General features: G+C 37.0%; 1 protein-coding gene across 3 annotated transcripts; it reads left to right on the forward strand.

Annotated features, from left to right (window-relative positions):
* The first annotated feature begins 16557 nt into the window (after window positions 1-16557).
* LOC112795040 (zinc finger BED domain-containing protein RICESLEEPER 2-like) lies at window positions 16558-23086 on the forward strand. 3 transcript variants are annotated; one of them, XM_072235715.1, is made up of 7 exons: window positions 16561-17219; window positions 17291-17393; window positions 17474-17535; window positions 17649-17763; window positions 20174-21731; window positions 21871-21938; window positions 22025-23086. In XM_072235715.1, the coding sequence occupies exons 5-6, from the start codon at window positions 20594-20596 to the stop codon at window positions 21936-21938; spliced, it is 1206 nt and encodes a 401-aa protein (XP_072091816.1). In that variant the 5' UTR covers window positions 16561-17219; window positions 17291-17393; window positions 17474-17535; window positions 17649-17763; window positions 20174-20593; the 3' UTR covers window positions 22025-23086. The 3 variants fall into 3 exon arrangements, with proteins under 3 accessions (XP_072091817.1, XP_072091818.1, XP_072091816.1); XM_072235716.1 differs by having other exon boundaries at window positions 16558-17219; window positions 17474-17539; window positions 21871-22199; XM_072235717.1 differs by having other exon boundaries at window positions 16558-17219; window positions 17615-17763; window positions 21871-22199.
* The last annotated feature ends 4284 nt before the right edge of the window (window positions 23087-27370 follow it).

Consider the following 27370-nt stretch of genomic DNA (forward strand, 5'->3'; position numbering starts at 1 on the left):
AGACTGCAATCTAGAGATCATGCTAATTAGTGGTGTTAGTAGCAGCTCAGGACAAAACAACTTAGGATCCTTGTTGTGTTCTTGTTTCTTTTCTTCAATGCTCTTGCAGCAGTAAGTTAAATAAGTCTATGAAAAATGATTATCAATCAGTCTAGTGACTATAACAAATATTATTGTATAATAAAAATCAATTATAAACAATAAATATTCTAAGGAAGCTAAAAACATATTCAAGAGAACTTTACACATGCAACAATAATTCTACATTGGAAAACAAGATAGAGAACATACGCAGACTCCACTATAAACAACAAATATTCACTAAATATTAACAAGACTTGTTAGCTTTCACTCTATAACTATTTAGATATGCCCTATGCTTATTTTGTTTAAGAGAGTATAAAAATAGAAGAAATGAACAGTGGGATTCCAGAACTAATGAGACCATATCCTTTCTGAAAATATTGATCAAGGTATATAACAGTTATTCCTCCAAATAAAAGTTGACCCATTACAAAGAGATTATCCACCCATTCCGAGTTGGCCATACAGTCCATATTTGATAGCGCCAAAGGCTTGAACAATTGTAATAATGATTCCCAGAATCATCTGACATGCATTTCTGCATGGCAAAGGGTTAGAAAATATTCATTAGTCATAATGCAAGAAATCAGTAGAATGGTAAAAGTGAAACAAGTCTAGAAGATAAATGTGCTCATGATGCAAAACTGGCTAAAAGTACTTACATTGTTGCAGGATGCTGAGATCCTACCAAGAAGTGCATCATATATCTGGCAATAACAATTGGATAGATCCGAAGCTCCATAAATGTCCTGGGGCTTGATGCAAAGATATGGCACATGAAATAAAAGGGATTAACATCCTTAGTTGAATGTATTTCATAAATAGAAAGATGGCTCCAAAAAAGAAAGATTAAAAAAAGACCACAGTGTTTATCAACTTGTTCCTAAAGGTGAGATTCCTGGAAGGTGGCTGCACTTCTAGAAGATAAGGAAGAAATGGCTTAAGCAAAAGCAGAACTCCGAACCCTAATCCTGCCAGTTGGACTAGAGAAACTGATTTTGTGACTGTTTAAACTCCCTGCAAAAACCATTTAAATATATCATAAAAAATGCAGGTAATTGAAAAGATAGAATCATTGAATATGTAAAACTTCTTAGAACTATTGTCATTCATGACTGGTGCACGAAATTATGATCACATTTTTCACAACTCCGGTACAACTAACTAGCAAGTGCACTGGGTCGTCCACGTAATCAAACCTTACGCGAGTAAGGGTCGATCCCACGGAGATTGCCGACTTGAAGCAAGCTATGGTCATCCTGTAAATCTTAGTCCGACGGATTCAATTGGTTATGAGTTTTGATAATTGAAAGATAAATAAAACATAAATTAAAATAAAGATACTTACGTAATTCATTAGTGGGATTTTCAGATAAGCGTTTGGAGATGCTTTGTTGCTTCTGAACCTCTACTTTTCTATTGTCTTCATTCAATCATGCATGCTCCCTTCCATGGCAAGTTGTATGTTGGTGGATCACCGTTGTCAATGGCTACCATCCATCCTCTCAGTGAAAATGATCCAGCTACGGTTTCTGTACGGCTAATCAACTGTCGGATTTCTCGTCTCGGATGAAAAATACCAGGCACAGCTACCGCATGGCTAATCATCTGTCGGTTCCCACTTGTGTCGGAATAGGATCTCTCTATCCTTTTGCACACTGTCACTGCGGCCCAACATTCGTGAGTTTGAGACTCGTCACAGTCATCCCTTCCTAGATCCTACTCGGAATACCACAGGCAAGGTTTATACTTTCCAGATCTCAGGAATGCTGCCAATTGGTTCTAGCCTATACCACGAAGGTTCTAACCTCACAGACTCGATCTGTGGATCAGAGACCCAAGAGACTATACTCCGGCTGTCGTCCAATGACTACGTTGAATATCATGTAGACCGCTTGTGGTTGTCAGGCACACGGATCTTGGCTAAGCGAGTAACGAAGATAGTGGGTGATTGTCACCGATCACCCCTTCATTCTGACTTAACTGAATTGAGTACGAGAGTATATCTTTGAGAAGAAGTAAGCGTGAATTGAAAGAGAAACAATAGTACTTGCATTAATTCATGAAGAACAGCAGAGCACCGCACCTTAATCTGTGAGGTGTAGAAACTCCACTGTTGGAAAATACATTAGAGAAAATAGCATAGGCATGGCCACGAGGCCAGCAAGCATAAAGTTGATCAAAAGATCGAAAGATGATCCAAAGATAAAATACAATAGTAAAAAGTGCTATTTATACTAAACTAGTTACTAAGGATTATAGAAAATAAGTAACTAAGTGCAGATAATGCAGAAATCCATTTCCGGGGCCCACTTGGTGTGTGCTTGGACTGAGCATTGAGCTTTACACATGTATAGGCCTTTTCTAGAGTTAAACGCCAGCTTGGATGCCAGTTTGGGCGTTTAACTCTAGTTTTGGTGCCAGTTCCGGCGTTTTATGCCAGAAAAGGGTCTCTGGTGGGCATTTTAATGCCAGTTTGGGCCATCAAATCTCAGAAAAAGTATAGACTATTATACATTGCTGGAAAGCCCAAGATGTTAGCTTTCTATCCCAACTGAGAGCATGCCAATTAGACTTATGTAGTTTTAGAAACGAGCGTTTGAGTGCAGGGAGGTCAGGATCCAACAGCATCTGCAGTCCTTTCTCAGCCTCTGAACCAGATTTTTGCTCAGGTCCCTCAATTTCAGCCAGTAAATACTGAAATTATAGAAAAATACTCAAACTCATAGTAAAGTTCAGAAATGTAATTTTTGCATAAAAACTAATAAAAATATAATAAAAAATGAATAAAACATGCTAAATACTACCTAAAAATAATGCCAAAAAGCGTATAAATTATCCGCTCATCACAACACCAAACTTAAATTGTTGCTTGTCCCCAAGCAACTAAAATCAAAATAGGATAAAAAGAAGAGAACATACAATAAATTTCAAAATATCAATGAAGCTTAGTTCCAATTAGATGAGCGGGACTAGTAACTTTTTGCTTTTGAACAGTTTTGAAAACTCACTTTATCCTTTGAAGTTCAGAATGATTGGCATCCATAGGAACTCAAAATTTGGATAGTGTTTTTGATCCTCCTAGCTTAGTATGTTGATTCTTGAACACAGCTACTTTATGAGTCTTGGCCGTGACCCTTAGCATTTTTTTTTCCAGTATTACCACCAGATACATAAATGCCACGGACACATAACTGGGTGAACCTTTTCAGATTGTGACTCAGCTTTGCTAGAGTCCCTAGTTAGAGGTGCCTAGAGTTCTTAAACACACTCTTTTGCTTTGGATCACGACTTTAACCACTCAGTCCCATGCTTTTCACTTGGACCTACATGACACAAGCACATGGTTAGGGACAGCTTGATTTAGACGCTTAGACCAGGATTTTATTCCATTAGGCCCTCCTATCCACTGATGCCCAAAGCCTTGGATCCTCTTTCCCCTTGCCTTTTAGTTTAATGGGTTACTGGCTTTTTGCTCTTGCCTTTTGGTTTAAGAGCTATTGGCTTTTTCTGCTTGCTTTTTCTTTTTTCTTTCTTTTACTTTATTTTTTGCCATATTTTTTTTCATAAGCTTTGTGTTTTTCACTGCTTTTTCTTGCTTCAGGAATCAATTTTATGATTTTTCAGATTATCAATAACATTTCTCTTTTTTCATTATTCTTTCAAGAGCCAACAATTTTAAGATTCATCAACTTCACTATAAAAAATATGCACTATTCAAGTATTCATTCAGAAAACAAAAAGTATTGCCACCACATCAAAATAATTAAACTATTTTCAAGATAGAATTCGAAATTCATGTACTTCTTTTTCTTTTTCAGAAAATATTTTTCATTTAAGAAAGGTGAAAGATTCATGGAACATTCATAGCTTTAAGACATTAAGACACTAATAATCATGTAATAAAGACACAAACATAGACAAAGCATAAAGCAAAGGAAACGAAAATAGAAAAATAAATAACAAGGAAATTAAAGAATGGGTCCACCTTAGTGACGGCGGCTAGCTCTTTCTCTTGAAGAACCAATAGAGTTCTTGAGCTCCTCTATGTCTCTTCCTTGCCTTTGTTGCTCCTCCCTCATGGCTAGGGGTGGGCAAAAAAATCCAAAATTTGGATTTTAAACCAAATCCAAACCAAACCATTTAAAAAAAACCAGTTTTAAACCAAAAAAAATCCAAACCAAACCAAATTTATTTTATAATTTGGTTTTAAATCCAATCCATCTAAATGGTTTTAAATCCAGATCCAGATCCAGATCCAGATTAAAATCCAAATCTCAAAAAAACCCTAATTCTTCATTTCTGATTTGGTGAATCAGTTTTAGCTCGCACAAAATCACCAATCCTTTTCTCCTTCGCCCCGCAGCCGGCACTGCCGCATCGGAGCAGGCAACTGGCACTGCAGTTTCGTAGCTGCCACCACCACCACAAGCGCGTCGCGCCACTGCTCTGTTCCGCCATCCGCGGTTCCGCCGCCGCCTTTTCTCGCCGTGACCCAGCTCTGTTCTTCTCCGTTCTCTGGGTACCCTCAAGGTTCCGTCCGCCTTTTCTCGCCGTGACCCAGCTCTGTTCTCCGTTCTCTGGGTACCCTCAAGGCGCCGTCCGCCTTTTCTCGCCGTGACCCAGCTCTGTTCTTCTCCGTTCTCTGGGTACCCTCAAAGTTAGATAGGTTTACCAAAGGTTTGATTCCATGTTCTTTTCTGTTCTGTTCCATTCCATCAATTTGAAAAACTGAACAAAGTTTGATTGCTTATGCTGTTATGCATATCAAGTGTTTGTGTTAATGCCATTTTTATTTTGGGGTTTTTTTTTTTTCACAGCAAGGTTGTGTGGTTGTCCTTTGATCAAGTGTTGACGGTGATTTCTCAGAAGAACCATTCGCAGAGGCTCACCAAGCACCAGGTATTTGCCTTGCGTTTTGTTTAAATTTTTTAATTAGCTTTGAATTTTGTTCCTGTTCATTCATCATGCTACTCTGTTGTTGATACATTGCACCAGGATTCTATTTGTACTCTATCAGAACTTCAATCTTTTGTTTTTCTCTGTCTTGATGGGTTCAATTAAAGCTCAAAATTACATAATTTGTCTGCATATTACGTATAAAAAAGATTGTTCCCATTGCATTGATCCCAAACGTGCAATAACTAACTGAAATGAAACTGTTGGTGAAATCAAATCTCTAATTAAGCTAAGTTTGCTTTGTTTGAAGATAGAACTTCTTCTCTGCAATAATTAACATGGAGTTTCAGTCTCCTCCAATTCCAAAGCTCTACCTTCTTTTATGCTTATCTTTCATCCTCTTACTTTCTTCTTTTCACGCTCATGCTAGTGGTTACAACTTCAGATTCTGTGGTATATATATTTCGCATCTTAGCTAGTCTTGCATAATATTAGTATTTAGCAAATGTTGCATGTGTTAGATGTTATTATTAGAATAAGATTTGAACTCTCTCTTACTCTACTCCATGTATTATTTGATATATTAGTTAACAGGGGAATTTGTGGTAGTTATGAGTATGGTGATTATGGTAGTTATGAAAATTTAATAATACTTGAAAAATATAGTTAAAATTAAAGTTATATTTTTTTATTATTTGACAATATTTTTTAATTTGATCATTCTTTATTTCTTCAAATTTGAGGTACAAGACAGTGATTTAGTGATGTGTTGGCTGTTTTGAGGTACAGGACAGTGATTTAGTGAATTTTGTTGATATGAAACAACTCAAAATGCTAATGTTTCTTTTTCCATTTTATTCTATAATTTTCTTTCTTTTGATTGGATTTCTAGATCTGAGATTTGAAATTCTGTTTGCTCTGTAAATTCTGTTGAGTCTTCTTGTTGTTGCTGTGGCTGAACATGAAAATCAAAAGTGGTTGTTGTTGAGCAGTTTGTTGTTGAAGTTCCTGATGAACCTGAACCTTGATTTGCAAATTGTTTTTCATAAAATTTTGCCAAAGATAAAATTTACTATTTATATTTATAGTCATTGAAACTATCCTAATTGTAATTGGGCTTAACCAAATAAACATGTGAGGTCATTCATCTTTATCAGTTTCAAGCATTGAGGCATAATTTAGGGTCCTGTCTTTTCTTAGTGTAACTAACAAAGTAAAATTTGAGTTAGGGAAAGAAGTAGAATCTTGAATATGATATCCCAAGGCAAACATCAAATATATCAAAGGTGAAGTCAATTTTTAGGTATCTGCATCAACAGAAACAATAAACTATACAACTTGATTTTAGATAAACTAGAGAGAAAATTAGTGTTCTGTTTGATATTTTGTTCAATACCTTAATTTTGTGAATAATTTATTACCCCTTATTTAACTGATTTTAACCAAATTTTCAATTCAATTGCTGAACTGGAGAGCACCTAATGTTCACAATCTAGTCATTGTTCAAATGGACCACATCCCATGGTGATACGCAATAATAAGATAATTAAGCATTAATAATCATAACAATAATAAGATAATTCATCAATTTAACCCTTTACTTGTTTTAACAATTTCTCTCACTCACTTGTATCCAAGCTTCATCAAGAACAAAATGAAGTTACATATTGGTTATTAATATTTACTTAAGTCTAAGTTTATTTTATTTTAGGCTTTTGGTAGTTATCTTTTTGTTGTTACTATCGTTGCCACCTCTCTTGTTCTGCTTTCATTGTGGTGTTGGTTTGGTGTTGGTGCTGCTGTAGTATGGATTTATTTTTTGCCGTACTGCTTTCCTGCTACTGAATTTATTTTCTATTTTTAGTTGAATGCACTTTTATTTCTTAATATTTTAAGTTTTCTGTTTCGATTGGACAACCTAAGAACTATAAAGTAATTAAGTTTCTCTTCACTTGTTATATAAAGATGCATTTTATATTTGGTATTTTAGACAAAATACAAATGTAGTTCATATTTGTATGTTGAACTGACAAATCAGTGAGTGAGGGAGGTTGCTGAAAAATGGCATTAACTTACATATTTAGTTCATGCAGTAATAGCTAGTATTGTAATTCATAGATATAAAATAGTAGAGTACGTAGCAGTAGCACTACTTGAGTGATATAAAATAGTATTGTACCTTCATGCATATATATGATATAACACTGCTTCTCTCTCTTGCTGGATTAATATAATAATATAATATGCTACTTATGATTAATATAATAATATAATAATATATCACTCAAGTAGCAGTAGCACTACTTTGACCAATCTGTTATATTAAATGCTTTATCTTTATTCAATATTTTCTTGGTTGCATTATCATGTCTACACAGAATATCAAACATCAATATGAGATTTAACATGTAAACAAATTGGTAACATATCAATTCAGTTTGCTCTTTAGTAGTATGTATTTCTGCTTGTTGACATTTGAGATATTTGTTTTTGCCACTTGAATTATTCATTGTTCATCAATAATGAAACCTTGTAGCATGTTGATATAATTGTTATAGTGGTGTATATGTATGACTTTCAACATTATTTTATTAGGTACTTTATAGTTTTAGGATTAGCTTTTAGATATATTTTTATTAAATGCAATTCTGAACTTTTAAGCTGAGGTGTGGAATATGATAGCAAATGAAGACTTAAATATAGTTTGTGTTAATTTTAGCATATTTGGCATCAAATTTTGAGTTATGTACACCTTGCTTTATATGCAGAGCAAGATGACTGAAAACAGTAATATTGAAGCAGCAGGAATGTCCGCTAGCACTCAACCATCTTCTCCACCGTCAAGTGTTCGTAAGAATCGGTTAGCTGTCTGGGATCATTTTGATGTAGAGAATGCTATCGAGAAGAAGGCTAAATGCAAATATTGTGGTAGCTTAATACAATATGGGAATGGAACTAGCTCAATGGGTGGTCATTTGAGAAGATGCAAGCAAAATCCTAATAATGATTCGAACAAAAGAAGAAAAATGACGACCACACCAACTATAGATGAGCGTGGTGTTTTAAATTCACCCAGTGCTTCCAAATTTGACCAAGAGGAGGCTCGAAGGGCACTTGTGGAAATGTTTATTGGGGAAGAGCTACCATTTCGCTTCGTTGAAAGCCCGAAATTCCGAAAATTTGTGCATGCTCTACAAGCAAGATTCAAAGTTCCTTCACGGACTACATTAGCACGTGACATTGGAGCTCTTTATGCTGAAGAGAAGATGAAGTTGCAAGATTTTCTTTCGACAAATTGTGGTAGAGTATGTCTAACCACTGACACTTGGACTTCAATTCAAAATTTTACTTATATGAGTTTGACAGCACACTTTGTTGATTTGGATTGGAAATTACATAAAAAAATACTTAATTTTTGTCAAGTGACAAGTCATTCAGGAGAGGTTATAGGAGCAACAATTGAATCTTGTTTAAATAATTGGAATTTGAATCGGGTCTTTAGTGTGACAGTTGATAATGCCTCGTCTAATGATGTTGCAATTAAATATCTGAAACAGCGATTGAATTCTTGTAAGACCCAAAACCTTTGAAAAGTCTTTTTGAGTAAGTCCCAAATCATATAGTTATTTACAGCCTTAATTTTAGAAATTATTTTATTAAAGATAATTAAGGCAAGTTTTGATTTATTGAATTTGAGATGAGTTATGATTATTATCTAATTTTATAATTATTGGATTATTTTCTATATTTGAATTATAAAGTTGATAGTTATGAAATAATAAAGATTTTATATGATTTGGATTAGATAAGTAATATTTTAAATATTATTACTGCTATTTTGGAAAATGAAGAAATTAAGTATATTATTTCTAATTTTTGGATTTGGGCATTTTATTGAAAATAATTTGTGAAATTGATGAGTAAATAGTATTTTTCTATATACAAATAGTGTTGGATTTAAATTGGATTTCAATTATTATATTATTCCTAATTTTAATTGAAATTACCAAGTTACCCTTAACCCTAATTTTTGAAAATGAAACCCTAACCCAACGACCCGTTACCCGACCCGGTTTTTCTCACCCAACCCAGCAGCAAACAAACGCCTTCCCTTTCCCAAACCAAAATGCAGCAACGGCTGTAAAATGAAGCAAAAGAAAGAAAAGGGTTAGGAGGAAACGGGAAGAAGGAGAGGGGAGACGGGAGGAACGGCGCCGGTAAGGAGCCACCATTGCCGCCGCTTCACGAAGAGAGGAAGAGCGCGAGCCAGGGCACGCGAGACGGGGTAGCCACTGCTGGTCTCCGTTCTGCCTCGCCGTCACCACTGGAGTCGCATCCAGTCCCTAGTCGCCGCTGCGCCGCCCAGGATAGCCATCGCGTTGCGTCGCCGTCTGCACCAGCGCCGAGGAGACCGCGCGGGAAGGAGAGACGCACGAAGGAGAGAGCGGATTTGAGGCCGAGCTAAGGTCCAGCCACCACGTCGGAGCCCTTTTCACGTCGCCGGCATTGCTGTCGAGCCCTGACGCCATTGATGGAGGACGCCGTCGCGAGGAGAAGCGTGGCCTCGCCGTCGTTGCTGGTGAGCCCAACCGCTGCCGATCTGGTCTGAGCGAGAGAGAGAACGCGAACAGAGGGCAAGCTGGGGAGCCACCGCTGCTGTTTGCTATACCCACAGTGCTCCCTATCACTTCCGCTGTCTGGAACTGTGCCGCCTTGCCTGGCTGCCGGGGAACGCCATTTTCGTCGCCGGAAGAACACTGTTGGTAAGGTCTTGTTAATGGATTCTATTTCTTTTGAATTCTGAGAATACCATAGTCACGACTTGTTGCTGCAGCGGTCATTTGAGTCGCGTAGAGGGAGAAAGAGCCACTGGGGGTCGCCGCACCTGGCCTTCGTCGCCTCTGTCACCGGAAACAGCCACCGAGTCCTCTGTTTTGGTAAGAAATTCTGAGTCGAAAGGCCTTTTGTCGCTGCTCTGTAAGCTTATGCTGAGGCATTGCGGTGTTGTCCATCATAGGGTTGTGGATTCGTGCTTGTATTCTGTGCTTGGAGTTGTAGCCGCCTCGTTTTGTTATCCGAGTAGGTATTTATGTTTCGGAAATCCTCGCGTTATTGTTCTGTACGTGTATTAATGCATTTACGAAATAAATGTTCTTAGGGTTTAGTAACCGAGGTTGCTTATTGTAAATTAGAGCTGTTTATGCTGCTGCAAAAATGTGTGGGCTGTGCTTTGAAGCTGCCTTTGATTTTGGGTGGAGGCGAAAAGGACTCGGTGAAGCGTTTGGGTTATGAAATTTGCATTTTGAGGTAGGGGCGCTTTCCAAAAACTATGTTTTATGTATTGGAATTATTACATATGGATACTGATGTGAGATATTGTGTATTTGGTGATTGTATCTGCCTTATGTATTATTTAATTGACTTGAATGATTATGGAAGTTGGTTTGGCTGAGTTGTTGTGTGGCTTTGTGAAATATAACGTTTTGAAGTTGATTCTTTAAAGATTTGAAATCTGAGTTTAAACCGTTGAGGATTGGTTTGAATTGAGTCAATTGTTTCAATGATGTGAAAAGTCGAATGCACTTTTGAATTCAGCCTGGTTTATTTTAATTGATTTGGTTTTGGACAAATGATTTGTTATTGAACCGTATCTTTAAAGCTTTGGAAATGAGTTATATCGATTGATATTGAGTTGATTTTGAAATGGTATCCTTGAGATACGCCACTGAGGCGGTTGTTGGATTTAGCTTGCTTTAAATTGATTTCTGGTTTTGAACTGTTGAAAAGGAATGAGAAATGGTTTAGTTGGGACCCGAACCGGGTGGCAAAAGTCCAAGTTTTAGGGGAGGTGCTGCCGAAATTTCTACAAAATCCTACAATTGTTTGTAAGGTTATTTAAAAGGGTTGGAATTGAGAAATTGTATGATTTGATTTACTAAAAGGATATTTATGTTTTCAAGTTTAATTTATTTGATGAACCTTATACGTTGAGTTCGGCTTATTTAGAACTGAACTATTTTTACCGTTTGAATCACTGAAGGAAAGAATGATGCTCCAATATCGATTTTAAAATAAAAAGGAGTTTTTAGTGATTTCAAAGGAAACTAGACTTTTGATTGATTAATCAAGTTTGAGGCATTTTGGAAGAGTTAGAAAAATGGGTTCTAAAAAGAAACTTGAAAGTGGTTTGATTCAAATGAACCGGTTTCGTTTCAAATGAGTTGATTTTTGGACCGGGTTGTAACTTGTGATTTGGTATGGCCGGTTTTATAGTAAATTCAGTTTTATTTACTTGAACCGAGAAATCTATGATTTTAAGAGTTTCAATGAATTTTAAGGAATTGATATAGGTTGACCTTCCCTAAAGACTTGGGACTCTGCCGAGAAACTTTTGATATAAAATCCCATTGTTGGATGGGTGATTTTGAATGCTTTGAAATAATCCTTAACTTGCCATGGTTTGGAAGTTTGGAAAGAAAATGCCGAGAGTGGCTCTGTTTTAAAAAGGGAACTCACTTTGAGTAAATTTGGCTTATGAGCCTGAGATGATTTGAGAAACGAGATTTCTAAAGCCAAGGCTGAAAAGAGTTGAAACTTGATTTTAAAGTGAAATGAATTGAGAAAATGATTTATGGCTTAAATGCCGATTTCATAATTTGATGATTTTGAATGTGGAAGTGCTGTTTTGTTGTGAGCCGGAATGGCTTTGAATGATATGAATATTGGCTGGTTCTGGATTGAACCGTGAGCCGGAATGGCTGCGTGTGATTATTAATATTGGCTGGTTCTGGATTGAACCGTGAGCCGGATGGCTGAGATGGATGTTGATCCATGATTGAGAATGAAAGCATTTATGCTGAGATATTGATAAGTTGTGATGTTTGCACTTCCACTATCGGAGTTGAGGGTTTCCCTGGTAGTAGCAGTGGCTAGCCACCACGTGCTCCAGGTTGAGACTTGATACTCTGTTGACCCTATGTCGTAAGTGTGGCCGGGCACTGTGAAAGTCCCGGATGAGCTCGCCCCCAAAATATTCACCAGTGAGGGTGATGGATATGGATCATGTTTATGATCAAGTTTATGATGAGTATAACTCGAGTTGGGGATGCGCGACAGAGGGACAGTCCAATGGTTAGCTACCAGGACTTGTCGGGTTGGCTCTATAACCGACAGATGATATCATCAGCCACTAGGGACAGGCATGCATCATATGCATCTATGTGACATTGTTTGGGTATGCATATTGTACTTGGTTTGCCTATGTGATTAACTGCTAATTGTTCTACTTGCAATAACTGTTTGTTTGTGTTTGTATCTTCCTACTTGTGTTTGCTTCTGGAACTATGTTGGATTGTGGTGGATTGGTTGTGGTTGAATTGTTTGGGCCTAGGGCCGTGGTTGAATGAGATGGACCGGTGGTTGATTTCGGTTTTGTGGTTCTGGTTTGGAATAAGATATGAAAGGTTATTTTGGTTCAGTATAGATAAACCTTTTTGAAATGCTTTGATGTTTTGAGAATTGAACGGTTCCTCTTTCAGAAAAGATTTCTGACTTTACGTTTATCGTAAACTGTTGTTTTTGAAAAGAGGCATAAGATGGTTAATAATCACTGGTACGGTTTATCTTCATGTATCCTATTACAGTAATTCCTAAAAACCCTCTACTGAGAACCCTTTCGAGGATGATGTTCTCACCCTTTACATTTTTCCCCTTTCAGGATATGGGCGCAGAAGTTACGAAGAATTTATTTAGTTATTGTTGTGATGTTCTGTATTGATTTAGCTTATTAATTATTGTACCCTCGCCTTTATCTTGATATATTCTATAAGAGGGATAGGAATTGTATTGGTTAATGTCTGTAATATTATTTGTATATGTATGTATATATATGGATGTACTCTTCATGAGTTTTGTAAGTTGTATGGTTTCCTTGGATGTACGTTATCGAACGAAAGTATTTTTGGGAACGGTATTTGCGGTTTAAAGTTTCAAACAGGCTCATATTTTAGTAATAAATAGTATAAGAGTCGTCGTAATGTCCGAGCTATCAGAGTAGCGCAGCCGGAAGCGTGAACTTTGGTAGTTAGGGTGTTACATTATGGTATCAGAGCAGTTCTTCCTGTAGAGCCTGAGGAATGGACTGACTATGCTTCAATTGCATACTCTGAGCGTTTGTCATGTATTAGGTCTTGTCGAATGACGAGAATTAGAGCTTTATGCACATGACGATCTATTGATTAACGTTGTTAGTCTTCCGTTGCATAATTTCTGATATTAAGTTTGGCCGGCTTAATACTAGTGAGTTATGTACATGAAAGCACTAATGAGTTATCATAGATAATATGCGAGTTTTGAGCAAAGCGAATCACGGGTTTTGGGAACGTTGGAAACTATTTCTCGAGGCTATTCAGTTGTGTGTTTTGGATTTTGTTCGAGTCGACCTGTTCTTTCATAGCCTAACTTGAAGTTCTTGTTTGCTACTTCCCTTGAAAAGTAATTTGATGTTTCCACTCTATTTCTCTATTCATATGCATTCTTGTTTGATCTCAATTGCATATGCTTGTTTGAAATCCTTGTTGTATCTATCTTCCTCTGTTTGAGTTCTTCTTGATTCAAGTATTCTTTGATATAGCCTTGAACTTGTCTTAATGTGCTATGACTTTAACTCCGGGTTCCGAATTCATTCTTAAAGAATTTGTTGATTCGGTTTTCCTCTTATTTGACATTTATTACAGCTAATTTTGAGATTTTCACAAAAGTTGTTGTTGATTTGATATATACTTATCTACACATTTGGAACTTGAAAGATTTCTCATACAGTTTAATGATTATTTATTTCTAATACATCGCCTGTGCGTTTACTGGTTTACGGAACTACATTTACCTTAAATTACAATTTGACTTTCTAGTAATTTTACTATAGTTCCAATGCACATCTTCATTTGATTAAGTATTTGGATATTTTTCAAAATTTTGGAAAGGAAAGCTTTTTTTTTTTTTTCACTTTTATCCCAGTTGAGTCTCATTTGATAAACTTTACTTAATTTATTTCGAATTGAGTTTGATTTAGCATACTACATGGTTTATGCCACTGTTGTTCTTTTGAAAATGTTGGACTCATAGCTTTCTTCTTGTGAATGGACTAAATTCTTTGTTAAACCTATCATCTCTATCAATGTCATACTTGATTTTGTTTTTAACTAATTTCTTACATCTTGTGAAATTATCATTAATCTTGGTTTTTCCAATCTCGTGAATCTCATTCTTATGTGAGTTAGCTTGATTCGTTTTCAAATAGTGCATCATTTATATATCCTCTCATTATCTTTACAAAAGTTTTTAGTTAAAGATTTATTCTTGAGAAATTACTAATGATTGAGTTGTCTTTTCCTACGACTTTTCTTTTGGGTCAATTGGAAGCTTGTTGGATGTTTCACGACTAGTGAATCTTGTTTGAACTACCTTGATTTAAAACCCTCTCTTGCATGGCCTGACTCTTTTTAAGTACATCATAATTTTCTTGAATATCCTTCTGAGATGGTGATTTCAAGTATACTTTTGGAGTCTTGTTTTGAACCTTTTAAAGAAGTTTTGAATTCTCTTTGAAGAAGTTCTAAATGGAATTTATTTTCTATTGCTTGATTGAGATTGAAAACCATTGTTCGATTTGTGACAAAATTGTTTTAAAATTGACATGCGCTATTTTAAATGAGGTTCTAAAAAGTTCCCTTGTTTAATGGAAACCTGTTTGTTTGTAACACACCGCTTGTTTCCTTACCAGATTGTAAGCAAAATTTTTACCTCGGGATTTCTTTTCTAAAAAGAGTTTAACCTCCTCTTTTGTTCTCGCTATAAATGTTATACACGCTTGTTTGAATATGTATTTTGAGGATTTTTGAACGAGCATTTGATTTCTCTTCCGAGTTTTATGATCGCTTTTGATTAAGATTGTACACCTAACTATCTTCCAAAATAGTTGAGGAAATACTTTTGCTCTTAGCCAAAATCTGTGTACAGTTTGTTTTAAAATTCTACATGATCTGTTTCAACATGAAATTGTATTAAAGCAAAGCCACGTTTACGTTTTTGTTACTCTTTTGAAGGATGTTTATTGCTTAACCTTCTTTTAAACTGCGAGGCGACTTTCTTGCAAGTTTTCGATTCTTTTAAAAACAATGTATTCAAAAATATTTGTAATCGTGCTCTTGAGTTCTGTGATCTTTGTCTTAGGTTTGAAATATTATCTTCTGTAAACCTCATATTTCATCGACTCAGTTTGAGTTTGTTTCAAACTGATGCGCTGGTTTTCTTGTTGATCCTATTGAACTTCTTTGATCCAAGGGTTATCTTTGAAGTTGTCAATTGATTTATTTCTAGCAAACTTCATTACTTGAGCATCCTTGTTTATCTGGAACTGGATATATTCTTTCTAATCTATGAGTACTATCCTTGATATCATTTCTCCTTGCTAGAATCTTGTATCCTTCTGAGTAGACTCGAGAATTGTTTTGATATCACGTGCGACTTGTAGACGTAGTAACGCGATACGTTAGTTCTTTAAGACGTGATGTGTATACAGAAGTTGAAGCGGTAGGTGTGCAACGTATGATTTGTGGGCGTTTTGTTCCTTGCGAACGGATCTGTGGTTGTCAGGCTAATGATCGAAATTGGGGTTTGTAAAGTGCTTGATGAAGTTGGAAAGTTGAAACTTTGAGGTTGATATGAGATTAGTGTGTGGAGGTTAAGCACGTCGTTTTAACTCTATCCTGTTTTATAGCCTTTGATGCTTTGCCCTTCTATCACATGATTGACCCATGCTAACTTTTGCATTGAGCCTACCTTGTAACGTTTGCTTTGCAATCACACTCCTACCTTTACATCCTTAAGCTCATGACAATCAAAGTATTTGAAAATCGTATATATGATTATATTTTGAGATATTTTTGCTTCTTCCTTGAATGTGTTCAAGGGTGAACTGTTATGGAATTTCTTTCATTTTGTATCAATTTTCGAGGGCGAAAATTTTTATAAGGTGGGTAGAATGTAAGACCCAAAACCTTTGAAAAGTCTTTTTGAGTAAGTCCCAAATCATATAGTTATTTACAGCCTTAATTTTAGAAATTATTTTATTAAAGATAATTAAGGCAAGTTTTGATTTATTGAATTTGAGATGAGTTATGATTATTATCTAATTTTATAATTATTGGATTATTTTCTATATTTGAATTATAAAGTTGATAGTTATGAAATAATAAAGATTTTATATGATTTGGATTAGATAAGTAATATTTTAAATATTATTACTGCTATTTTGGAAAATGAAGAAATTAAGTATATTATTTCTAATTTTTGGATTTGGGCATTTTATTGAAAATAATTTGTGAAATTGATGAGTAAATAGTATTTTTCTATATACAAATAGTGTTGGATTTAAATTGGATTTCAATTATTATATTATTCCTAATTTTAATTGAAATTACCAAATTACCCTTAACCCTAATTTTTGAAAATGAAACCCTAACCCAACGACCCGTTACCCGACCCGGTTTTTCTCACCCAACCCAGCAGCAAACAAACGCCTTCCCTTTCCCAAACCAAAATGCAGCAACGGCTGTAAAATGAAGCAAAAGAAAGAAAAGGGTTAGGAGGAAACGGGAAGAAGGAGAGGGGAGACGGGAGGAACGGCGCCGGTAAGGAGCCACCATTGCCGCCGCTTCACGAAGAGAGGAAGAGCGCGAGCCAGGGCACGCGAGACGGGGTAGCCACTGCTGGTCTCCGTTCTGCCTCGCCGTCACCACTGGAGTCGCATCCAGTCCCTAGTCGCCGCTGCGCCGCCCAGGATAGCCATCGCGTTGCGTCGCCGTCTGCACCAGCGCCGAGGAGACCGCGCGGGAAGGAGAGACGCACGAAGGAGAGAGCGGATTTGAGGCCGAGCTAAGGTCCAGCCACCACGTCGGAGCCCTTTTCACGTCGCCGGCATTGCTGTCGAGCCCTGACGCCATTGATGGAGGACGCCGTCGCGAGGAGAAGCGTGGCCTCGCCGTCGTTGCTGGTGAGCCCAACCGCTGCCGATCTGGTCTGAGCGAGAGAGAGAACGCGAACAGAGGGCAAGCTGGGGAGCCACCGCTGCTGTTTGCTATACCCACAGTGCTCCCTATCACTTCCGCTGTCTGGAACTGTGCCGCCTTGCCTGGCTGCCGGGGAACGCCATTTTCGTCGCCGGAAGAACACTGTTGGTAAGGTCTTGTTAATGGATTCTATTTCTTTTGAATTCTGAGAATACCATAGTCACGACTTGTTGCTGCAGCGGTCATTTGAGTCGCGTAGAGGGAGAAAGAGCCACTGGGGGTCGCCGCACCTGGCCTTCGTCGCCTCTGTCACCGGAAACAGCCACCGAGTCCTCTGTTTTGGTAAGAAATTCTGAGTCGAAAGGCCTTTTGTCGCTGCTCTGTAAGCTTATGCTGAGGCATTGCGGTGTTGTCCATCATAGGGTTGTGGATTCGTGCTTGTATTCTGTGCTTGGAGTTGTAGCCGCCTCGTTTTGTTATCCGAGTAGGTATTTATGTTTCGGAAATCCTCGCGTTATTGTTCTGTACGTGTATTAATGCATTTACGAAATAAATGTTCTTAGGGTTTAGTAACCGAGGTTGCTTATTGTAAATTAGAGCTGTTTATGCTGCTGCAAAAATGTGTGGGCTGTGCTTTGAAGCTGCCTTTGATTTTGGGTGGAGGCGAAAAGGACTCGGTGAAGCGTTTGGGTTATGAAATTTGCATTTTGAGGTAGGGGCGCTTTCCAAAAACTATGTTTTATGTATTGGAATTATTACATATGGATACTGATGTGAGATATTGTGTATTTGGTGATTGTATCTGCCTTATGTATTATTTAATTGACTTGAATGATTATGGAAGTTGGTTTGGCTGAGTTGTTGTGTGGCTTTGTGAAATATAACGTTTTGAAGTTGATTCTTTAAAGATTTGAAATCTGAGTTTAAACCGTTGAGGATTGGTTTGAATTGAGTCAATTGTTTCAATGATGTGAAAAGTCGAATGCACTTTTGAATTCAGCCTGGTTTATTTTAATTGATTTGGTTTTGGACAAATGATTTGTTATTGAACCGTATCTTTAAAGCTTTGGAAATGAGTTATATCGATTGATATTGAGTTGATTTTGAAATGGTATCCTTGAGATACGCCACTGAGGCGGTTGTTGGATTTAGCTTGCTTTAAATTGATTTCTGGTTTTGAACTGTTGAAAAGGAATGAGAAATGGTTTAGTTGGGACCCGAACCGGGTGGCAAAAGTCCAAGTTTTAGGGGAGGTGCTGCCGAAATTTCTACAAAATCCTACAATTGTTTGTAAGGTTATTTAAAAGGGTTGGAATTGAGAAATTGTATGATTTGATTTACTAAAAGGATATTTATGTTTTCAAGTTTAATTTATTTGATGAACCTTATACGTTGAGTTCGGCTTATTTAGAACTGAACTATTTTTACCGTTTGAATCACTGAAGGAAAGAATGATGCTCCAATATCGATTTTAAAATAAAAAGGAGTTTTTAGTGATTTCAAAGGAAACTAGACTTTTGATTGATTAATCAAGTTTGAGGCATTTTGGAAGAGTTAGAAAAATGGGTTCTAAAAAGAAACTTGAAAGTGGTTTGATTCAAATGAACCGGTTTCGTTTCAAATGAGTTGATTTTTGGACCGGGTTGTAACTTGTGATTTGGTATGGCCGGTTTTATAGTAAATTCAGTTTTATTTACTTGAACCGAGAAATCTATGATTTTAAGAGTTTCAATGAATTTTAAGGAATTGATATAGGTTGACCTTCCCTAAAGACTTGGGACTCTGCCGAGAAACTTTTGATATAAAATCCCATTGTTGGATGGGTGATTTTGAATGCTTTGAAATAATCCTTAACTTGCCATGGTTTGGAAGTTTGGAAAGAAAATGCCGAGAGTGGCTCTGTTTTAAAAAGGGAACTCACTTTGAGTAAATTTGGCTTATGAGCCTGAGATGATTTGAGAAACGAGATTTCTAAAGCCAAGGCTGAAAAGAGTTGAAACTTGATTTTAAAGTGAAATGAATTGAGAAAATGATTTATGGCTTAAATGCCGATTTCATAATTTGATGATTTTGAATGTGGAAGTGCTGTTTTGTTGTGAGCCGGAATGGCTTTGAATGATATGAATATTGGCTGGTTCTGGATTGAACCGTGAGCCGGAATGGCTGCGTGTGATTATTAATATTGGCTGGTTCTGGATTGAACCGTGAGCCGGATGGCTGAGATGGATGTTGATCCATGATTGAGAATGAAAGCATTTATGCTGAGATATTGATAAGTTGTGATGTTTGCACTTCCACTATCGGAGTTGAGGGTTTCCCTGGTAGTAGCAGTGGCTAGCCACCACGTGCTCCAGGTTGAGACTTGATACTCTGTTGACCCTATGTCGTAAGTGTGGCCGGGCACTGTGAAAGTCCCGGATGAGCTCGCCCCCGAAATATTCACCAGTGAGGGTGATGGATATGGATCATGTTTATGATCAAGTTTATGATGAGTATAACTCGAGTTGGGGATGCGCGACAGAGGGACAGTCCAATGGTTAGCTACCAGGACTTGTCGGGTTGGCTCTATAACCGACAGATGATATCATCAGCCACTAGGGACAGGCATGCATCATATGCATCTATGTGACATTGTTTGGGTATGCATATTGTACTTGGTTTGCCTATGTGATTAATTGCTAATTGTTCTACTTGCAATAACTGTTTGTTTGTGTTTGTATCTTCCTACTTGTGTTTGCTTCTGGAACTATGTTGGATTGTGGTGGATTGGTTGTGGTTGAATTGTTTGGGCCTAGGGCCGTGGTTGAATGAGATGGACCGGTGGTTGATTTCGGTTTTGTGGTTCTGGTTTGGAATAAGATATGAAAGGTTATTTTGGTTCAGTATAGATAAACCTTTTTGAAATGCTTTGATGTTTTGAGAATTGAACGGTTCCTCTTTCAGAAAAGATTTCTGACTTTACGTTTATCGTAAACTGTTGTTTTTGAAAAGAGGCATAAGATGGTTAATAATCACTGGTACGGTTTATCTTCATGTATCCTATTACAGTAATTCCTAAAAACCCTCTACTGAGAACCCTTTCGAGGATGATGTTCTCACCCCTTACATTTTTCCCCTTTCAGGATATGGGCGCAGAAGTTACGAAGAATTTATTTAGTTATTGTTGTGATGTTCTGTATTGATTTAGCTTATTAATTATTGTACCCTCGCCTTTATCTTGATATATTCTATAAGAGGGATAGGAATTGTATTGGTTAATGTCTGTAATATTATTTGTATATGTATGTATATATATGGATGTACTCTTCATGAGTTTTGTAAGTTGTATGGTTTCCTTGGATGTACGTTATCGAACGAAAGTATTTTTGGGAACGGTATTTGCGGTTTAAAGTTTCAAACAGGCTCATATTTTAGTAATAAATAGTATAAGAGTCATCGTAATGTCCGAGCTATCAGAGTAGCGCAGCCGGAAGCGTGAACTTTGGTAGTTAGGGTGTTACAATTCTTGGAATAGCATTATTTTGAATGGTGAATTTATTCATATGAGGTGTTGTGCACATATTATAAACTTAATTGTAAAAGAGGGGTTGAAAGAGATTGATGAATCAGTCTTGAGGATTCGTAGTGCAGTAAAGTATGTTAGATCTTCTCCATCTAGAGCTAGTAGGTTTCAAAAGTGTGTTGAACTAGAAAAAATCCAATATAAAGGCTTGCCTTGCATGGATGTTGAGACTAGGTGGAACTCTACTTATCAAATGTTAGAGGTAGCTTTGAAGCATCGCAAAGCATTTGAGTTGCTTGCTTTGAAAGATAATGCCTATATAGGAGAGATGAATGGAGGAAAAGGGAAAGGTGTTCCTTCTGATTCAGACTGGGAGTATGCTGAGTCCATTGTACCATTTTTGCGACTGTTCAGTGATGCCACTATACGTGTTTCTGGTACCTTATATGTTACCAGTGATATGTATATGAAGGAAGTATTTGCAATTGGACGATTTATTCGTCATTCTTGTGATTCTGTTGATTTTAGTACTATGTCAATGGCAGAAAGGATGAGGGTTAAGTATGAGAAGTATTGGGGCAATCCTGATTCAGTGAATATGTTGTTATTGATTGCTATCGTACTTAATCCAATGCAAAAGATTGAGTATGTCAATTATTTCTTGGATTACTTCTTTGGAGAAGAAAAAGGAGGCGAATTGAAGTCAAAGTTGTCCAAGTGCATAAAGTTACTTTATCAACAATACCAAAGTTCTGAGGAAGCAAGTGAAGCTGATACGCAAGATGTTCAAGCCAACAACATTAATACCGATCTTCATGGCATGGGCTTTTTTCTGCAAGCAACCGGTCGCAGAACAAATACAAGATCTGAACTTGATAGATATTTACAAGAAGAATGTGAGCCATACTCCCATAAGTTCGATATACTAAACTGGTGGAAGGTCAACTCAACCCGATTTCCAATTCTTGGAAATATGGCTCGTGAGGTATTGGCTATACCTGTTTCTACGGTAGCTTCGGAGTCAGCATTTAGTACTGGAGGAAGAGTCCTTGATCTATACCGCAGTTCTTTAACACCTAGAATGGTAGAAGCCTTAGTCTGCACAGGAGATTGGCTTAAGGAAGATCTTTTCTCTGCTTTAGATGATGATGGTGAAGTTCTTCAACAAGTTGATCAAGGTATAAAATTTGTTTCTTATTTTTTCTCATTTTATTTTATTTTTGTTTTTGTTATCTTTCTATTTTAGAATTTAGGTATTAGTTACCAATTAAAAGTTGTTGAATATAGACTTGATAATTAATTTGATTTCCTTTGTAGATATATTTTCCTCTAATGATGGTGCTTGTTCTATGGCGGCATCAATTGATAATCTTGATGATGACTAGGTATGCTTAATATTCTCATTTGGTTTAATACTTTCATTCAAAGATTTATTTTAAAAAATGACAAAGGTATATTTTGTTATTTGCAGATATATTTTTCTCAAAGGTTGTGGTTTGATGATTTTGTTGGCAACTTGGCATCTTTGATATTTTGTTAGAGAGATATTTTGGTGGTATTCTTTTGATGTCTTGAGAATGATTAAATGTTATATAGATTAGCTATTGTCATTAGATTTATAAAGAACCAAATTCTAGTTGTAAGAACCTATACACTTTAAAATGACTTTAGTATTAATTTTACTTTTTAAAAACATTATGGTTTAAAAATTGAATTTCTAAAAACTGATTTTAAAAGTGGATTTTTTGTAAAAATATCTGGTTTAAAAATTGAATTTTTAAAAACTAGTTTTAAAATTGGATTTTTGGTTGAAGAAATTGGTTTTAAAATTGGATTTTTAAAAACTGGTTTTAAAACTGGATTTTGAGTTAAAAAATCTGGTTTTAAAACTGGATTTTATAAAAAAAACCGGATTTTAGATTTGGATTTAAAAAAAAACCGAATTTAAAACCGGTTTACAAATAAAACCGGATTTAAAACCGGTTTGTAAATAAAACCGGTTTTAAAATTTAAAACCAGTTTAGAACCGGTTTTTGTTTTTCCAAACCGGTTTAAAACCAGTTTTGCTCTTCAATCCAGTTCTGGTTTGGTTTTCTAAACCATAAAACTGGTTCTAAAGTGGATCCAGTTTGGATTTTTAAAAATCCAAACCATGCCCACCCCTACTCATGGCTCTTTGGTCCTCTCTGATTTCATGGAGGATAATGGAGTACTCTTGGTGCTCCATCCTCAGTTGCTCCATGTTAGAACTCAATTCTCCTAAAGAGGTGTTGAGTTGCTCCCAATAGTTGTGTGGAGGAAAATGCATCCCTTGAGGCATCTCAGGAATTTCTTGATGAGGGACTTCCTCATGCTCTAATTGAGGTCCATGAGTGGGCTCTCTTGTTTGCTCCATCCTCTTTCTAGTGATGGAATTTTGAGATGAACCTCTCCATCTCCCATGACTCAAAGTTGGAAGCAACTGCCTTCTCTTTTCTCTTCCTAGAGGTTTCTCCGGCCTTAGGTGCCATTAATAGTTATGAAAAAATAAAAAGCAAAGCTTTTTTCCACACCAAACTTAAAAGGTTTGCTCGTCCTCGAGCAAAAGAAGAAAGAATGGATTAGAGGAAGAAGAGATGGAGGAGATGGAGGTGTGTGAATGGTTCGGCCAAGGGGGTTTTTGGTGGTTATGATGTGTGAAAATGAAGGAGTGATAAGGGGCTTATATAGGAGTGGAGTGGAGAGGGAATTCCTGTAATAGGGGTTGGGTTTGGGAGGGAGATGGTTTGAATTTGAAAGGGTGGGGATAGGTGGGTTGTATGATGGTTTTGAAGGAGAAATGGAGGTGATTGGTGGAGGTTATTTTGGGGAAGAGTGTTATGGAAAGGTGTGAAAAGGAGAGAAAAAAAGTTGGGGTAGGTGGGGATCCTGTGGGGTTCACAGATTCTGAGGTGTCAAGGAATTTTGGTTTCTGTACCTTTCTGACATTTAAATGCCCTCTGTGTGCCATTTCTGGCGTTTAACGCCAGCTCTGTTGCCTTTCCTGGCGTTAAACGCCAGGCTGATGCCCCTTTCTGGCGTTTAACGCCAGCCAGACACCAGACACCCTTTTCTGGCGTTAAACGCCAATCTGTCTGCTAATTCTAGCGTTTAACGCCCAGAATGTTGCCAGAATGGGCGTTAAACACCCATTTTGCTATCCTTACTGCCGTTTAACGCCAGCCAGACACCCTTTTCTGGCGTTAAACGCCAGTCTGTCTGCTAATTTTGGCTTTTAACGCCTAGAATGCTGCCGGACTGGGCGTTAAATGCCCATTCTGGTATCCTTACTGGCGTTTAAACGCCAATAAGCTTGTCCTCCAGGGTGTGCTATTTTTGAGTCCGCTTTAATTCTGCAGCTGTTTTTGTGACTCCACATGATCATCATCCTAAAGAAAACATAAAATAACAATGTAAAATGCAATGAAAAAGTAATTAACATATATAAATAAGATTGGCTTGCCTCCTAATAAGCGCTTATTTAATGTCAATAGCTTGACAGTAAGCTCTTACAGAGCTTCACAGATACTTAGAGCATGATGGTAGCCTCCCAACACATAACTTAGAGTTTGAATGTGGGGGCTCTGCTTGACTCTGCATGGAGAAAATTGGATGAAGCTTTTCATGATTCTTCTCCATGTTTACAGAAGAAGATCCTTGAGCCTTAAACACAAGGTAGTCCTTATTCAATTGAAGGACTAACTCTCCTCTGTCCACATTAATCACAACCCTTGATGTGGTTAGGAAGGGTCTTCCAAGGATGATGGATTCATCCTCATCATTCCCAGTGTCTAGGATTATGAAGTCAGCAGGGATGTAAAGGCCTTCAACTTTCACTAAGACATCCTCAACAAGTCCATAAGCCTGTTTCATCAATTTGTCTGCCATCTCTAGTGAGATTCTTGCAGCTTGTACCTCAAAGATTCCTAGTTTCTCCATTACAGAGAGTGACATGAGGTTTATACCTGACCCCAGGTAACACAGAGCCTTCTCAAAGGCTATAGTGCCTATGGTACAAGGTATTAAGAATCTTCTAGGATCCGATTTCTTCTGAGGTAATTTCTGCTGAACCAAGGCATTCAGTTCACTGATTAGCAATGAATATTCATCCTCCCAAGTCTAATTACCAAATAACTTGGCATTCAGCTTCATGATTGCTCCTAGGTATCGAGCTACTTGCTTTTCAACAATATCTTCATCTTTTTCAAAGGAAGAATACTCATCAGAGCTCATGAATGGTAATAGGAAGTTCAGCGGAATCTCTATGGTCTCTATATGAGCCTCAGATTCCTTTGGTTCCTCATTAGCGAACCTGATGAGCGGATAATTTATACGCTTTTCGGCATTATTTTTAGGTAGTTTTTAGTATGATTTAGTTAGTTTTTAGTATATAATTATTAGTTTTTATGAAAAAATCACAATTCTGGACTTTACTATGAGTTTGTGTGTTTTTCTGTGATTTCAGGTATTTTCTGGCAGAAATTGAGGGACCTGAGCAAAAATCTGATTCAGAGGCTGAAAAAGGACTGCAGATGCTGTTGGATTCTGACCTCCCTGCACTCGAAATAAATTTTCTAGAGCTACAGAAGCCTAATTGGTGCGCTCTCAATTGCGTTAAAAAGTAGACATCTTGGGCTTTCCAGCAATGTATAATACTCCATACTTTACCCGAGCTTTGATGGCCCAAACTGGCGTTCAACATCAGCATAAAAATTCTGGCGTAAAACGCCCAAACTGGCACCAGAATTGGAGTTAAACGCCCAAACTGGCATCAAAGCTGGTGTTTAACTCCAAGAAAAGCCTATACACGTGAAAGCTTCAATGCTCAGCCCAAGCACACACCAAGTGGGCCTCGGAAGTGGATTTCTGCATCATTTACTTATTTCTGTAAACCCTAGGTTGCTAGTTCTCTATAAATAGGACCTTTTACTATTGTATTTTCATCTTTTGATCATCTTTGATCTTGGGATCAGGTTTTTGAACCTATTTTTGATTGTTTCATGTTATTTGGGAGGCATGGCTATTCGGCCATGTCTAGACCTTATTCTTATGTATTTTCAACGGTGGAGTTTCTACACATCATAGATTAAGCTGTGGAGCTCTGCTATTCCTCATGAATTAATGCAAAGTATTATTGTTCTTCTATTCAATTCACACTTATTCTTGTTCTAAGATATTCACTCGTACTTCAACCTGATGGATGTGATGATCCGTGACACTCATCATCATCCTCCCTTATGAACGCGTGCCTGACAACCACTTCTGTTCTATCTGCGAGAGCTTGAGTGTGTATCTCTTGACCTCCTGGTTCACGATGCATGGTTGCCTCTCCTGGCAACATAGTCTTCCATTCCGTGAGATCAGAGTCTTCGTGGTATAAGCTAGAATCAATTGGCAACATTCTTGAGATTCGGAAAGTCTAAACCTTGTCTGTGGTATTCTGAGTAGGATCTGGGATGGGATGACTGTGACGAGCTTCAAACTCGCGAGTGTTGGGCACAGTGATAGTGTGCAAAAGGATCAATGGATCTTATTTTGACATGATCGAGAACCGACAGATGATTAGCCATTCGGAAAATCGTAGAGGACCATTTCTACTGAGATGATGGATGGTAGCCATTGAAAACGGTGATCTACTTACATACAGCTTGCCATGGAAAGGAGTATGAATGATTAGATGAAGGCAGTAAGAAAGCAGAGATTCAGAAGGAACAAAGCATCCCCATACGCTTATCTGAAATTCTCACCAATGAATTGCATAAGTATCTGTATCTTATTTGATGTCTTATTCAGCTTTTAATTATTAAAACCCCATAACCATCTGAATCTGCCTGATTGAGATTTACAAGGTGACCATAGCTTGCTTCAAGCTGACAATCTCCGTAGGCTCGACCCTTACTCACGTAAGGTATTACTTGGATGACCCAGTGCACTTGCTGGTCAACTGCACTGAGTTGTGTATCACGATTTCGTGTACCAAGTTTTTGGCGCTATTGTCGGGGATTGTTCGAGTTTGGACAACTGACGGTTCATCTTGTTGCTTAGATTAGGTATTTTTCTTTTTATTTTGTTCTTCTGAATTTTTAAGAATGAATTCTAGAGTTTCATATGATGCTTTTATCATCACAGGAGCCAGTTAATTCCCATTAATTTGGCTGTTGTATGTAATGTCCTACTGAAACTTGGTTAGCCAAGTCTAATCTTTTTAGACTGAAACTTTAGACTAACATTGCATGATTCCTGGAATTCTTATTGAAAAATTTTGAGTTTCTTATTTTTTTTTCAAAATAATTTTTGAAAAAAAAAATATTTTTAAATCATAAAATCAAAAATATTTTTGTGTTTCCCGTTTGAGTCTAGTGTCAATTTTTAAGTTTGGTGTCAATTGCATATTTTTAATAATCATTGCATTTTTCGAAAACTCATGCATTGTGTTCTTCATTGATCTTCAAGTTGTTCTTGATGAATTTCTTTGTCTGGTCTTTAAATTCACTTGTTTTGTGTCTTTTGTTGTTTCTCATGTGCATTCTCAAATTGTTAGTGTCTCTAGTATGAAAATTTCTAAGTTTGGTGTCTTGCATGTCTTTCTTTTCTTAAAAATTTTTCAAAAATATGTTCTTGATGTTCATCATGATCTTCATAGTGTTCTTCGTGTTCATCTTGACATTCAAAGTGTTCTTGCATGCATTCCTTGTTTTGATCTTAGTTTTTTCATGTTTAATTTCATTCTATTGTTTTTCTCTCTCATCATTAAAAAAATTTCAAAATTATGTCTTTTCAAGTCAATAATACAGAGAAT

This window comes from Arachis hypogaea, chromosome 4 (genome assembly GCF_003086295.3).
Source record: "Arachis hypogaea cultivar Tifrunner chromosome 4, arahy.Tifrunner.gnm2.J5K5, whole genome shotgun sequence".
Classification (NCBI taxonomy): domain Eukaryota; kingdom Viridiplantae; phylum Streptophyta; class Magnoliopsida; order Fabales; family Fabaceae; genus Arachis; species Arachis hypogaea.

Bases quoted from the DNA above. Each gene is read 5' to 3' on its own strand.
- LOC112795040 (XM_072235716.1), top strand. From the start codon at position 20,594: ATGAGGTGTTGTGCACATATTATAAACTTAATTGTAAAAGAGGGGTTG. The intron at 21,732-21,870 runs GTATAAAATTTG...TTTCCTTTGTAG, and splicing joins TCTTCAACAAGTTGATCAAG to ATATATTTTCCTCTAATGAT.